Source organism: Dermochelys coriacea, chromosome 24 (genome assembly GCF_009764565.3).
Source record: "Dermochelys coriacea isolate rDerCor1 chromosome 24, rDerCor1.pri.v4, whole genome shotgun sequence".
NCBI classification, from domain to species: domain Eukaryota; kingdom Metazoa; phylum Chordata; order Testudines; family Dermochelyidae; genus Dermochelys; species Dermochelys coriacea.
Window position 1 is genome coordinate 1,066,940 of NC_050091.1, and position 12,863 is coordinate 1,079,802.

Genomic DNA, 12,863 nt, shown 5'->3' on the forward strand with positions numbered 1-12,863 from the left:
TTTTACCCTTGCTGGCAGTTAACTATGTGAGCTCAGTCCCCTGGACTGGCTGAGTACAGCTGGGCTTCTGGGCCTGGAATTATCAGTGTGCAAAATGATGTGAACCTTCTGGCCTCTAGCTATGGGCCATGAGACCAGATCATCCCCCATCTGCCTCCTGTGTGGTTGGTTCCTTCCTGAAGCAGCTGCTGCTGATTGCCTAGAGGTCTCTAATGGGGTAAACTGCCCCCTACTGCTCTCCTGGAGTTCAGGCACCAGGGGAGGGTGTGTGTGTGTTGGACAGTACTTCCTGTTCCTATCTTCCACCCCTTAAACTTGGCATTTAGATGGTCAGTATCTGCAACTTTATAGCTGCTCTCCCCCTTCTGCTGTAATGTCCGGGCCTGTCAGTATGAACTTACTCTAATAGAAGCTACCAGAACTCAAAGGCACTCAGAAGATGCCCATTATCTTAACCAGCAGCCCTTCTGCTTTTCACTGTCAACTGCATCAGTGCTCTAGAATTACATGGACGGTTTCACAGCCTGCTTGTAGGCCAGTTCTGTTCACAGAATAAAGGAAGCAGAGTGTCATTTGGGAGGGTCCAGGCTGTTTTCCTTGCCAATTTTAAGAGTTCCCCTAAGACTGAAACATGCTTCACAAATGCCCTCCACCCTTTGAGCAATGGTAAAATACCCCTATGTCACTGCGATCCTTCAGCAGAGTAAGACCCCAGGACAGGTTCATGGTGGGAGCTGAACTCCTGTTCTGATGTAACCAAACACTGAATAACGCTGCCAAGCCACTTAATGCTAGAGAGTTTCCCTCAAGCCCTAACTAAAATAAGATTTCTCTTGTGATTAGAGCTTTAAACTCACACAGTAGATAGCTAGTTATTGTGTTGTAAGTTAGAGCACCTCACTAAAATGTTCTCTCCAGCTTCAAAGCTGCCTGACTCATGCAGGGGTTTTACAGCTTTGTTTTGCCTTTCAGAAAAAGGATTCTATAAGCCAGGTTCACCATCCTAGAGGTTACTGTGGGAGACTCAGTGGTTTCACAACAGCCAGCCCTACCCCCTGACTTTCACTTGTGAAATTAAGTTTGACAGCTTCTAATCTAAAACTGTGGATCAGGTGGGAACCTGAGGCTATTTTACTTTAAATAAGCTTCTCAAGCTAGCTTTGTTCTTTCACCCAGAGGACCAGACCAACTTTGCTCTAAGCCACTTAGCAACCTAGCCCCAAACCCAGGCACTAGGGCAGACCTGAGTTATCCATAGCCCTGATTCAATTAGTTTCTTCCTGCCTTCAAAAACAAACCAACCTCTGCTCTTAAGCCTTGACAGTTTAGTCAATCTTAAGAACTGAGTATTTGGACCCTGTCTATGGTTTATCAGAGTAACAGAAATTGGGAATTTGTATCTACACTTGTAAGATACTTTACCCAAATGAGCTTGCGAGCACAGCGTGACTCAAGCCCCTGCTGTTCTGACAAGGGGCAGAGCTGGCTCCCCCTTACAAGCCCTGACACAAAGCAGTGGCTGAAGGCTCTCGTCCTGCTGAAGAAAGGGTTGCAAGGTCTTGTCCTACTAGCACTGAGGGAACAACCCTCCCTCTGGCCCTTAAAGCCACCAGGACCTGTACTGGTCTAAAGAGGTGATTTGTTCAGCAGACAGGCACTCTGGACAGACCCACACCTAGCTGAGGCAGCAAGACCAGGACTTGACAGGCCTTTCCAGGGTCCATTTAATAGTCAAGCACCAGACGGACAGTTACCAGCTCCCTTACAAGTCTACAGAAAAATCAAAACTAGATAACTTCCCCTTGAAGCTAAGTGGGGACATCACTAAACCTGGAGAAATTAGACCCCCCCACCCCAACAGTGGAGCCAGTTAATAAGGCTGGTTCGGGTTGAAGATGACTTTTCTAAGGTCCAGCAGTTCTCTACCCCGCTCCTCCTTTGGGCAGCTAGAGGCAGGTGCAGCCCCGCAGGTGACTTCAGCTCAGAGCTTCCTCTGGTCCCCAGCCTCCTCTGCGCAGAAGGTGAAGGTCAGGATGTGAGGCTGGTACAAAGCAAGTGGGGCAGCGTTAGCAGGTCTCTCCCACCATTTCCAAATCCCTCCTCTACAAAGCTGCCATAAGCCTCCCTTTCCCTCCCGCTAAGCCTGTGACCCACTGCCACTCACTCCCGTTCCAGGGAGGCTTGTGGCGCATGGGTAAAGATATCACAGGTGTGGGAAGGAACCCCAGGAGAACTTGTCGCTGAACATACACCAGAAAGCTGGCTCAGGTATGTATGTTGGTCCAATGGTTAGACACATTCACACCCAATGAAATAGGACCCCAGGGTTTGTGATGACAGACGTGACCAGTGGTCATGTGCATTTTGGGGAGGACAACATCCCCTCAACACAAGCCTTTCACACACCCCAAGTGCTCAGGGTTACATATTACCTCCAGGCGAGATGGGCCAACCACCTTCCCTCGCAGGATTTGCCGGACGATGGGTCTTGCAGAGACGATCTCTAAAAGTCAAGGAGGGTTCAGTGGGGTTCTGCCCTGCCCCAGACAGAGGAACGCAGGACAGTCACTCAGCACTTTAAACAGCTGAGTGATTCCAAAGTTTACAGGGACCTGGCAGGATGCTCCTGTGTATAGGCTGCTGGCCTGGGAGGTGGGAGCCCCAGGGTTAAGGCCTGGCTCCATGTGACTTCATTCTCCACCCGTAAAACAGGGGCATGGTACCCACTCCAGGGACATTGTGAGGATACAAAGACAGGCAAATAGAAACCAGCTCTTCTGTTTCCAAGCATGCTGTGGCAGATCCCATTAGCAAGGTGGTATTTTAATCAGAGGCATTAACTAGTGATGGCAGGGCGAGGGATGCAAACCAGCAACTAGATTTGTAACCAGTGGGAAATGAGAATTCTGGCCGCCCAGGAAAGCCGGTACAAGGTGGGCTTCCTTCCTGTTACACCCAACCCACGCTAGGAGCAGCAAACATTTTATGGTAAATTAGGAGTTTGTGACACATTGTCACTAGGCAACAACCCGGCCGTAGGAGTAAGAAAGGAGAAATAGGCATCAAAGACCGTCAGGGTAAGATAAGATCTACAATGTTCCTGGAAGAGCGGGTGACTGTTTTGCCACTGGGGCTGTAAGTATTCAAAGCAGAAAAAGCCACAGTGCTTTTACAGCTGCGGAGCATTCTTCCAGCCCTTTGCACCTCCACGCTGGGAACTGGGGGTTTTCATATTGAAAATGCTATTTTTTACTGTGTAATGGAGAGAAGAGGTTAACCTTGCTGCTGGTCAAATGCAACACACCCACCTGGCCAGCAAGTGGCACCATGCAACCGAAAGGTTGTTTCTACCAAACTGAAGTTTAAAATCCGTTACAGCCCAGGGCGGTCGCCATGGGAGGCTGCAAAGGACAAAGCGATCCAGTCAGAGCATCGGTGGGACTCCACACAGCAGAAGGGTTCCAGGCGATCGGATCCCTTTGCAACATCGGGGCCTTACGCTAATACCTTTCTGGAAGATGAAGGGCTGGGCCAGCGGTTTTATGGCCCAGATATCGTCTTCATCCAGCTTCCGCAGTGAGTTCAGAGGGACAGTGGCTGAACGGCCAAAGTCAACAAAGAGAACCACTGCAAGATCTTCCACTTTCTCCAAGACCCAGCACCTGTGAGGGTCAGACAAGAGCCTGTGAGCCCAGAAAGAAGCTACAGGACCCGGGATTTAATATTTGTCCTGTAAGGGGGGGGGGGGGGAAGGGAGAGAGAGAGAGAGAGAAGCCAGCTGACTGCCTCAGGGGTTAGGGGATTTTTGTTTGTTTTTCTTAAACAATGCAGCTTAAAATATCAGCAATATGGGAGTTTTGGCTGCAATATTATCTACTGCCATCTCAGTAACTCCGACCGGGAAAGTGAAGCCAGGGCAGGCCATGTCAATACCTGCATGAGACCCCTTCAGGGAAGAAGCCAGGTGAGACAAGAGCTGGTTCTGGGCACTCAGCAGGGGGCACGTTTCACCAGCATACTGCGAGGTGACACCGTGCGGCTGGTGAACCGCCAAGCTTGGCTAGAGCAACGTGTGCTTTGTTTGAAGGCGGCTGGGGGTTCACCCCAACACCCGGACAAACTCCAGGTTGGATAATTGCACTAGCTGAGTTCGACTGCCCCTCTGCCAGGGGAATTCACGCTTTGTTCCCCAGTCTCAGCAGCAGCTAGGCAGTGCTGGCACAGAGCGGCTGCGGCTCGGTAGCGGGGACAGAGGCTCCTGCATGAGGTAAAGGCGCGCTAAGAAACCTGCAGACCAGGAAAGGTGCCACACGCCCTAAGTGCACAGTGGGAGAGGAACAGATATCAGCAAATGCCCATCGCCCCACTCCTCCCACCCCTTTGGTCCCAGCGCTGCCTCGTGCCCAGCCAGTCCATTCTGAGCGTGCAGCTTGTTTCCGAAACCTGTTCCACGCTGCGCCGTCATCCCCCAGAATGCACTCTGCCATGCAGCGGGTCCCTCGCTGCACCGCCTGCTTCGCCAGGCAGGGCTGCTTGGACTCCTCTTCCAGCAGCCGGCTGAACAGCTTGTGCATGTTCGAGTGACTTTCCTGCCGAGGAAAGAGCAGACTAGAGCACCCACTCAATCCCGCCCTTCGCGCCAGGCTCCCAGAGCTACTGCACAGCCCCCACCACCACTCACTTGTACAGTCGTGCCAGCCGAGGGTCACAGCCTTGCTCTCCCCTCCCCTCCACCCGTGCACCCAGCTGGACTCTGACTCCCTCTGCAATTCAGCAAATCATGCTTAGCGCCCCGGGGCCTCAGCGGGATTTCAGCACAACCCAGGCTCGGGAGCGAAGACCCCAGAGTAGAAACAAAACAGGGCAGGGGCGGGGGCGGGAGGGGGAGTGGGAGGTCTTGGAACTTGATCCCATTGTGCCTTTTCCTCGTTAGATTTGAGCCTTGTAAATTCAAAGCACAGAGATCCCAGCATGAAACCGTGCTCAGAATGGGTATCAATCATCCCGTCCCAGAAATCAGAACTCCCTGCGGTTCCCTTTGCACGTTTGGCCTTTTCCTCTCGGGCTTACATAAACCTTACACAGTCTGCTCTTAGATACCAGCACGCTTCTCACCCCAGGATGTGCTAGCCCAGAAATACGCGTTACAGTCCGGTACATGCACACCAAGACCAAGGCGATCGTCTCACAGGAGGCTCCTGTGAAAGGACTCACAGCCCAGCTTCCCCCGTGCCTACCTCTGTGAGGTGTATGGCCCAAAAGTACGGGGTCTGTGGCAGAGCGTCCGTCACCAGCAGCCCTGCCTTGCCGTGCAGCTTTGCAATCGCCACTAACCAGTTTAAATCCTTAAAGCAGTCTTTTAGCATGAGTGCCAAGAAGGACCCTCTGGAGAGGAAACAAACTAGCTTAAGAGGACAGTCAGCAAAGGGAAGGCGTCTCCTGTGGTACAGCCCTTAGCAAGGTGGGAAAGAGAAGGGGTGCAATCTAGCCAACTGAAAGAGCTTCTCATCCATGGCTGTTCCTTCCCTCCAAGGCTCATTTACAGGCGTCCTCAAGCAGCAATTCGGCCTCTCGTCACCTGCCCTGCACATTCGATATGTGCAAAGCAAAGAGCAGCAGGTGCACCGTTGCCAGCTGGAATGAATTCGTTCTAAGAGTTACAAGAAGACAGTCTGGCAGGGAGAGGAGAGGAGCCAATGAGAGGCCAGGCACAGGTTGTGGGGTGGGGATCAGGGGCTAGGTACCCAGGTCGGCGGAGTTATCGTGTCTCCAAAAGACGTTTGAGTTATTCTGGGGATGAGGTGAGCAGACTGGTGCCCCGGTTTGTCCTAGTGGAGATCAGAGAACTGAAATCCTCTAACAAGGTTACAAGCCGTCTGGAACATGGCCGCCTCGGCCAAGCAGCCAGGACTGAACTAGCAGGGGAGGACTGCCAGAGCCAAGTGGGAGCATTAAACGTCACAGCTTAGTTATCCCCAAGCCGGTGATGCCAGAGTGGGCACTGGAGTCCTTGGCACTGGTGCTTACCTCATTTCCATGGGAACCGCATAACAGATCTGCCTCACTGCATCGGGAGGCGCCGGCTGCAGGGTTTTGTTCTCTGCCTTTGCTAGGAGCAGAGGAAGAACAGGACAGTTTGAGATTTAAACGAGCCCTTTAATTAAAATCCGCCAGACAGGATTTCAGTCGCTTTCCCCTCCCGCCCTGAGAGCTCTCGCGACGGCTGAGGAAGGCTGTAGGAAAACGGGTTTGGAAACCTTACAGCGAGATTGAACAGGAGCAACTGAAACATGCCCAGCGGCATTTGTCATTCCCCAGAACCTAACCCCAAATTAGCTAAGCCAAATTCCTTCGTCCCCAACAGGCCCACGTGTGCCAGGAGCCCGAACAGCACCAGCGTTGCAGCCGCCTGTTCAAGAAGGACAGTACTGGTATTTGGAGCCGGTTCTGTGTTTTGTCCTCCACAGGGTGAGCTGCTGACAGCAGGGACTAAGGAAAATGCAGGCGAGCTCTTGCCTGTCAGGAGCCAGGAAAGCAGGAGCCCAGGGGATGCTCCCCTTTGAGACCAGGCAGGCGACACTTGGAAGTTAGATGAAAAGCACCCAAACTCCCTCCCAGAGCCCGCACCCCCCCTCCCCCTGCACCCAAACTCCCTCCCAGAGCCTGCACCCCCCCATACCCCTGCACCCAAACTCCCTCCCAGAGCCCGCACACACACCCCGCACCCAAACTCCCTCCCAGAGCTTGCACCTCCTGGCCCAGCCTGGTGAGAGTGAGTGAGGGTGGGGGAGAGCGAGCGATGGACGGAGGGGGATGAAGTGAGCAGGAGACGGGGCCTCAGGGAAGAGGCATGGCAAGGGCCTTTGGGTTTCCGCGTTTAGACAGTTGGCAGCCCGACCGGGCGGGCACGTGGATGCCCTGGCTATGCCGGAAGAACAGGCGCAGCCAGCAGCTCACTGGGCACCAGCCAGTGCAGACACAGCACTGCCCGAAGGTAAGGTGTCTGCGCGGGCGCAGCTCGTGCATGCGGGGGGCGGGGGCATTGACTGTTCTGCCCTGGGGCCGGGAATTGCTGTCTGTGGGCCTGGTCTAGGAGGATCCAGAAGGGTGTGGAACAGGCCCCTCCCTGCTCATTCCTGTCAAACACAGGCTGCTCCCTGTGGAGCAAAGGGGCGTGGGGCAGCCACCAAGCTTCATTTCCCCATGGGGGGGGGGGAACTGCTGATGGAACCAGTGCCCGGAGGCAGCAGGCCTGGACCCCCGCCCCGAGAGCTTACCATGGCTCAGACCAAGCTCTCCCCTGGGGACTCTTTCCAAAGCCTGCAAAGAAAACAGAGCTGATCTCACATTACAAGACACGAGCCCCCACAGCCTGGAAGCACTCAGAGCTGGTGCCGCCTCCTGCCTGCTCCCCACAGCGGGCAGCGCAGGGCTGCGGATGGTCGTATTGCAGCCAGCTCTGTGGGACAGGGAACACAGTGCACTGACACTGGGGCTTTCCTCCAAAGAGCCCAGCGCACTTTGCAAAGGAGGGTTTTATTCTCCTCTTGCACCAGGCAGGTCTCGGACACTGCATCCCCCTTGACACCGTGACGGGGCTGGCAACATCCCCCAGGCTTTCTGGTCCGAATCCGAGTCTGTCCTGCCTCCCACGCCCCCCCTCCGGGAAGCCACCCCCATGCCTGACTGACGTAACGTGGAGAGAAGGGACGGGCGAGTGTCTCGGGCGCCGTCACAGAGCGAGCAAAGGGCTCGGTCCGTGTGAACTGGAGCCTTGGCTGAACACACCGGCGGGGGGCCTCCCCTGCAGCGAGCGGCGCAGCTCAGAGCTAGCAGCAGTCGTACTGGCATTTCCATGGTGCTCTGGGTCTCAGCCGGGTCCTTCCTCCCGTTGCCTGCACCCGTGCAGCTCAGAAACAGGCGACGTCCGTTCACGAGGTGCCCACTGAAGCGCTGGATTGCGGCCTGCACCTGCTCAGAGGAGCCGAGATCTACAAAGGCATAGCTGGGGAGGAGAGGGGGAGAAGCCACGTTACACAACTGTGTGTCCAATAGCAAGAGGCTAGAAATGGCCCAGCAATGAACAAGTGCCACTGGGCGGACCTGCAGGGAACTCATGGCAACGAACCAGTCTGCCGAAAGGGCAAAGAGCAGCCCAAAACAAGCTATCTCCAGGAACCGTTCCCGAGAACCTACTCCTTGGGCTGCCTTTACCCTCCCATCACACTAGCTTGGTGGGGACATGGGGGGCAGGTGGAGAGAAGCTTCCAGGGTGACCCCAGAAGGTTGTTTTGCTGTTTCTGGACAGAAGGGAGAAGTTATGGCGCCAACTGGGGGCTCTTCTGAAGATGCCCCCTAGAATGAAATAACGTGATAACTACCCCAACCACCCAGTCTGCGGAGCAAGCTAAGGAAAGGCCAGGGACCAGATCCTGCCCCATCAGCCATTTGCTCTCCAAGGGGGGCATCAGCAACTAGCCTCTAACATCACAGAACAAAGCCCCCTGGAGCAAGGACGGGAGCTTGCTGAGCCGGACAACAGGGAGAACTACACTAAGGGCAAAGGAAAAACAAACCTACCTTCTCAACCCCGCCTGACACCTTTTAATATGCTGCGGGTGGAAGTCCCTGAGCAGGAGCAGTATGTCCTCCTAGGAAAGGAAAGCAGCCAGGGTCATGGGGGAGGCCTCGTTACAGCAGAGACACCGACAGCGGCTGCAGCAGTCGGTTTATTTGTAAGATTCGGGACAGCGGTTTCGTCCCCTGTCCAAAGGGACAGGAGCACATTTTATTTTGGGTGAGTCCAACCATCGTCCGTGCTGCCAGGTAGCTGGCAAGGCTGCAGCGAAACCTGGTCCAGAGGCTGGCCAGCCCTGGAACGAGATCTGCTGGCGCAGTTCCAGGGCAAAGGATCACGCGAACGGAGCAGACACCTGCCCCTGGTTCCGAAGGACAGGCAGTAGGGAATGAGAGCAGAGCAACCAGGGGCAGCCAGATGAAAGCTCCTTTGCCCGGTTCAGATTAAACTGCTGAGTGCCTGCTGCAGGTCCCCCCAAGAGCATCACTAATCCCATTACCAGCACCAACCCGCCACCTCCTTGTCTCTACTCACACCGGGACAAGTGCAGATGCTTGCAAACCGCCTTTCGGTTCCCCTGGAAAATTATTTGGGGGCAGAGCAGGGAAATCAACCCAAGTAACCATATTCCGAAGAGAGTTAAAGACAGCAGACTGCACATACGACTCGGTGAGATGTCAATGTTAATTGCTTAGCTTATATCATTAAAGCAGAGAATGCCCCTTCCAAAACAGCGGTGAAGATACCTCCTTCATATCAGGTGGGACATTTCCAACATAAACTTCCGAATCCTTTTTCTTGGTGACACCTTGAAAAACAAGCAAGAAAAACTCCCTTTTGTGCTTGCAGCAAAGCAGGGTCTTGACAAGCTCACTGATAAGGCTCTCCGCAAATCGCAGGCTGAAACTTTCTTCTGGAAACAGCAACTTGTTTTGTTTTTTTTTAAATAGTTGCAGCAAATTTGACTAAAATTTTGGCCCAGCCACCCATGCACCATGCCTGCGTGTGAGACCTGAGCAGGACACACAGGATCTCCTGTGCCACTGCCCTGGTTTGGGAGGTGCACACGTGGAATGGCCACTTTAACAAACTGTGATTACAACTTTTGAACAAAGAAACAAAAATAAAAAAAAAACCTCCCAACCAAACAGAACTTTCTTACGGTCTTAATAACAAACCTGAGAGTTGTTTGAAGGAACCTCCTCTCCCGCTTGTTCAGGGGAAAGGGACAAATATATATTTTGGTAAATAGCTCCCCCTCAACGGTAATACCTACTGTTACGTAAATACATTTTGGGCTAAGTTCTGATGATGGACATTAGCCAACAGATGCTAACAATGCCAAAAGAACGTTATTGTTTCTCTTGCATATCAGTGCACCACACATCTTTAGAAAATTCTCATTAAAATTAATATTTCTGTACACACACAGACACACACACACAGAATCTCTGGGACGTTAGTTACTTTACTCCTCAAGAGATCAACAAGCTGTATTTTAGTTACAATAAAATGCATCTTCTATCTTAAAAGCCAAAAATGGATTCCCCCATCACTCCCAACCTCCTAATCCAGGTTTTGGATATTAGTTTGCAGGAGGAGATGCCAGTTTCCTTTAACCCCTGTAAAAGGGTTTATAATGGAAATTCAGGTACAGACTTAGGTCTTGATCCTGCAAAAATTACCCATGTCCTTAACGTGTATTCAGTTTAACGTCTGCATTTTGTGGGGCTACGTACAGGTTTAACCATTTGCCAGATTAAGGATTTAGCTTGAACTACCACACATGGATTATTTTATATCCCATTGGTGTTGATAAACAAAAAGCAGTATGTCATTGCTAACAGCATGAGAGTACCCCACAAAAGTGCCTACAACTCTAACGACTGACTCGTTTGCAATATTAAAAGCGCAGTTGTAAGAAGGTTACACGCACAAGAGATACCCGTCCTGTCACAGGACACAGCTCTAAATCACACAGAACGGCTGTTTGACCTCTGACCCCATAAAGATGACGTACACATTGCACTACAGCATTAAGCTCTTTTGGAGCAGTGCAACACACAGCGTTAAATCCTAGATCCACAGAAAGTTAACGATTCTCTTGCTTTCTTGTGGAGGATGCAAAACAAACAGCCACATGAGCAACCCCACCAGTGGTGGGGAAAAGGAACCAGGGTTTACCTGAGTATTTGAGCTGCTCCGGTTTCCCATTCGTCTTCTGGGGCCTGGGAGGGCCCCAGACAACGCTGCTGCTTGCCCTGAACGGCAGGAAGGAACAGAGGACAAGCGCGTTTTGTGAGCTTTTAACTACAGCAAAACGAGACCTCATCACCCACGACCGACAGTCACAACGTGGAAGGAGGGTGACATGACAGGGAGCTGTGGGTGCGCAGCACCTCTGGGAAGGTAAATATATCAAGCCAGACACACGCTCAGGGCCCTGGGGCCTTGCAATATGCCACACACGCAATTCACCCCTTGCGCCAGGGCGCCTCTCTCTTGCACTCACTCACATGTGTGTTTCAAGCCTTCATGCCACCGAAATAACCTCAAAACAGGACCAGGGCCTAGATCACAGATCCCAAGCCCAGAAGGGACCACCGTGATAGAGTCTGGCCTAGTACAGACCAGACGTTAAAACCGCCCCAAAATAATTCCAAGAGCCGACCTCTTAGGAAACCAATGCTGTGATGTTTCCTGAGTTTGCAGCAGCCTGAAACAGTAGCTCTGGAAGGTGTGAACTGAGCTGTGGTGTGCCTATGCCAGCGGAACCCCATGCTGCCAGATTTAATTCCTGATAAAGATTTTCTGAAGCCGCCTCTGGATCCAGGGATGCTGCTGCAGAGCTGGGATCCAGTTGGCCATGGGGCCTGATACAGGTCTGATCTGGGGCCGGAGCTTTGCAATGGTAGGGCCGCGCCAGGAATAGGGTGGGGGACGGGCAGTTGCCCAAGACTCTCCCCAAACCAAGTGGTGCCTGGGGCAGCACCACAGAACCCCATGGGACACATTGCAATGCTTGGGGAAGGGGGCCAGGAGCTAGGATGGACATTTTCCAGCCCGGAGCCAGGAGAGCCCCCCCAGTCCCAGCCTGACAGACACTGAGCCCTCCAGCTCACCGCCAGCATGAGCTCATCTCCCCCAGCTACTCACATGACTCAGGAGTCACAGGGCCCAGCAACCTGCAAAGAGACCAGGAGAGACCCAGTGAGCGTTGGGGGGGGGCCCTGAGGCCCATCTGACCAGGCTGCTCCCAAGGGTGGGGCCGGCTGGCGCAGGGGCAGCGTGCGGATGGGAACCCAGGGAGGTGCCCTCAGAGATGTGCCCATTGCAACCAGGTGTGCACCGCTGGGCACCCCCACCACCTGGCCCCACCTGGGAGGGGCACCAGAGGCCTATGGGAGAGACCTTGCATGGGGAAGGGGGCAATTTCCCTCCCAGGGGCCCCCCCAAAGGGGACTATATAAGGGGGCCAGTTATCCCCAGAGAGCCACATGGGGGAAGGGGTGGTGCAGTTCCCCGAGGGGCCCTGATGGGGAAGGTTTGGGGGGGTCCCGTGCTCAGCCCCGTCCCTGGCCGCTACCCAAGAGGGGGACGGACGTGCCGCTTCCGAGCTCGCGGCACCGCCAGCTGCAACCAGCCCCCCGAGTCCCACGCACCGGGACCCCCTTGGGCACCCACCCCCTGCGGTCCTATCGGTGCCCTGCAGCCCCGGGCTCGACGCGCAGCAGCCAGGGCAAAGCCGCCGCCGCTGAGCCCGGAGCCGGCTCCAGACCCCGCGGGTGGAGGGGACGGACCCGCGCCCGGCCCAGAGCCGGAGGGCGCAATGCCGGCTTGCAGTCACTCCCTCGACCCGGGTGCGAACCCTGCCCCGGCGGGAAAGGCCGCTCCTGGCTGGATAATCACGCTAATGGCCAGCGCTGCTCATTGCAATCGTCCTTGCAATTATTCCGAGCGCGCAGCGCTGCTTGAACGGTCATTATCCGCCTGCCACGTCCGCAGAGTGATTCCCCCTGCAAAGCTGCAGAGTTTGCGCGGGGGCACCAAGGTTTTGCGCCCTGGCTTGCGCGGGGCCGACGGTCATTCACAGGCGGAGTTCGCAGCCGTGGCCGTTCCGGCGCAGTTTGCAATTCTCACCCGCGTGCCGAGCGTTCAACCGCCCGCAGGGGCGGCGATTTACAACCCGGGCCCGGAGGCAGAGCGCGCCCCGACGGCGCTGGAAATCGCCCTGCTCCCTGCGCGGCAGATTGCGCCCCCCGCCGGGGGAGTAGCTCTCTGCAGG

General features: G+C 54.4%; 1 protein-coding gene across 4 annotated transcripts; it reads right to left on the bottom strand.

Annotated features, from left to right (window-relative positions):
* Positions 1–1,693: 1,693 nt before the first annotated feature.
* Positions 1,694–12,826, bottom strand: TDRD10 (tudor domain containing 10). 4 transcript variants are annotated; one of them, XM_038382444.2, is made up of 13 exons: positions 12,719–12,826; positions 11,735–11,763; positions 10,763–10,839; positions 9,325–9,386; positions 8,581–8,651; positions 7,846–8,005; positions 7,278–7,320; positions 6,028–6,109; positions 5,238–5,385; positions 4,444–4,589; positions 3,508–3,662; positions 2,433–2,503; positions 1,694–2,041 (listed from the first exon to the last, which is right to left on the bottom strand). In XM_038382444.2, coding segments are annotated over exons 2-13 (1,077 nt in total). In that variant the 5' UTR covers positions 11,737–11,763; positions 12,719–12,826; the 3' UTR covers positions 1,694–1,981. The 4 variants fall into 4 exon arrangements, with proteins under 4 accessions (XP_038238372.1, XP_038238366.1, XP_038238369.1 ...); XM_038382438.2 differs by having other exon boundaries at positions 7,789–8,005; XM_038382441.2 differs by lacking the exon at positions 12,719–12,826 and adding an exon at positions 12,379–12,467 and having other exon boundaries at positions 7,789–8,005.
* Positions 12,827–12,863: the final 37 nt, after the last annotated feature.

What these genes read in the sequence shown, in the direction of transcription:
- TDRD10 (XM_038382438.2), bottom strand. An exon ending in GCAGGGGAGGCCCCCCGCCG is followed by an intron (nt 7,321 to 7,788) that starts GTGTGTTCAGCC and finishes TTTTCTTTGCAG; the next exon opens with GCTTTGGAAAGAGTCCCCAG. An exon ending in GACGGCGCAGCGTGGAACAG is followed by an intron (nt 3,663 to 4,443) that starts GTTTCGGAAACA and finishes TGACCCTCACAG; the next exon opens with GTGCTGGGTCTTGGAGAAAG.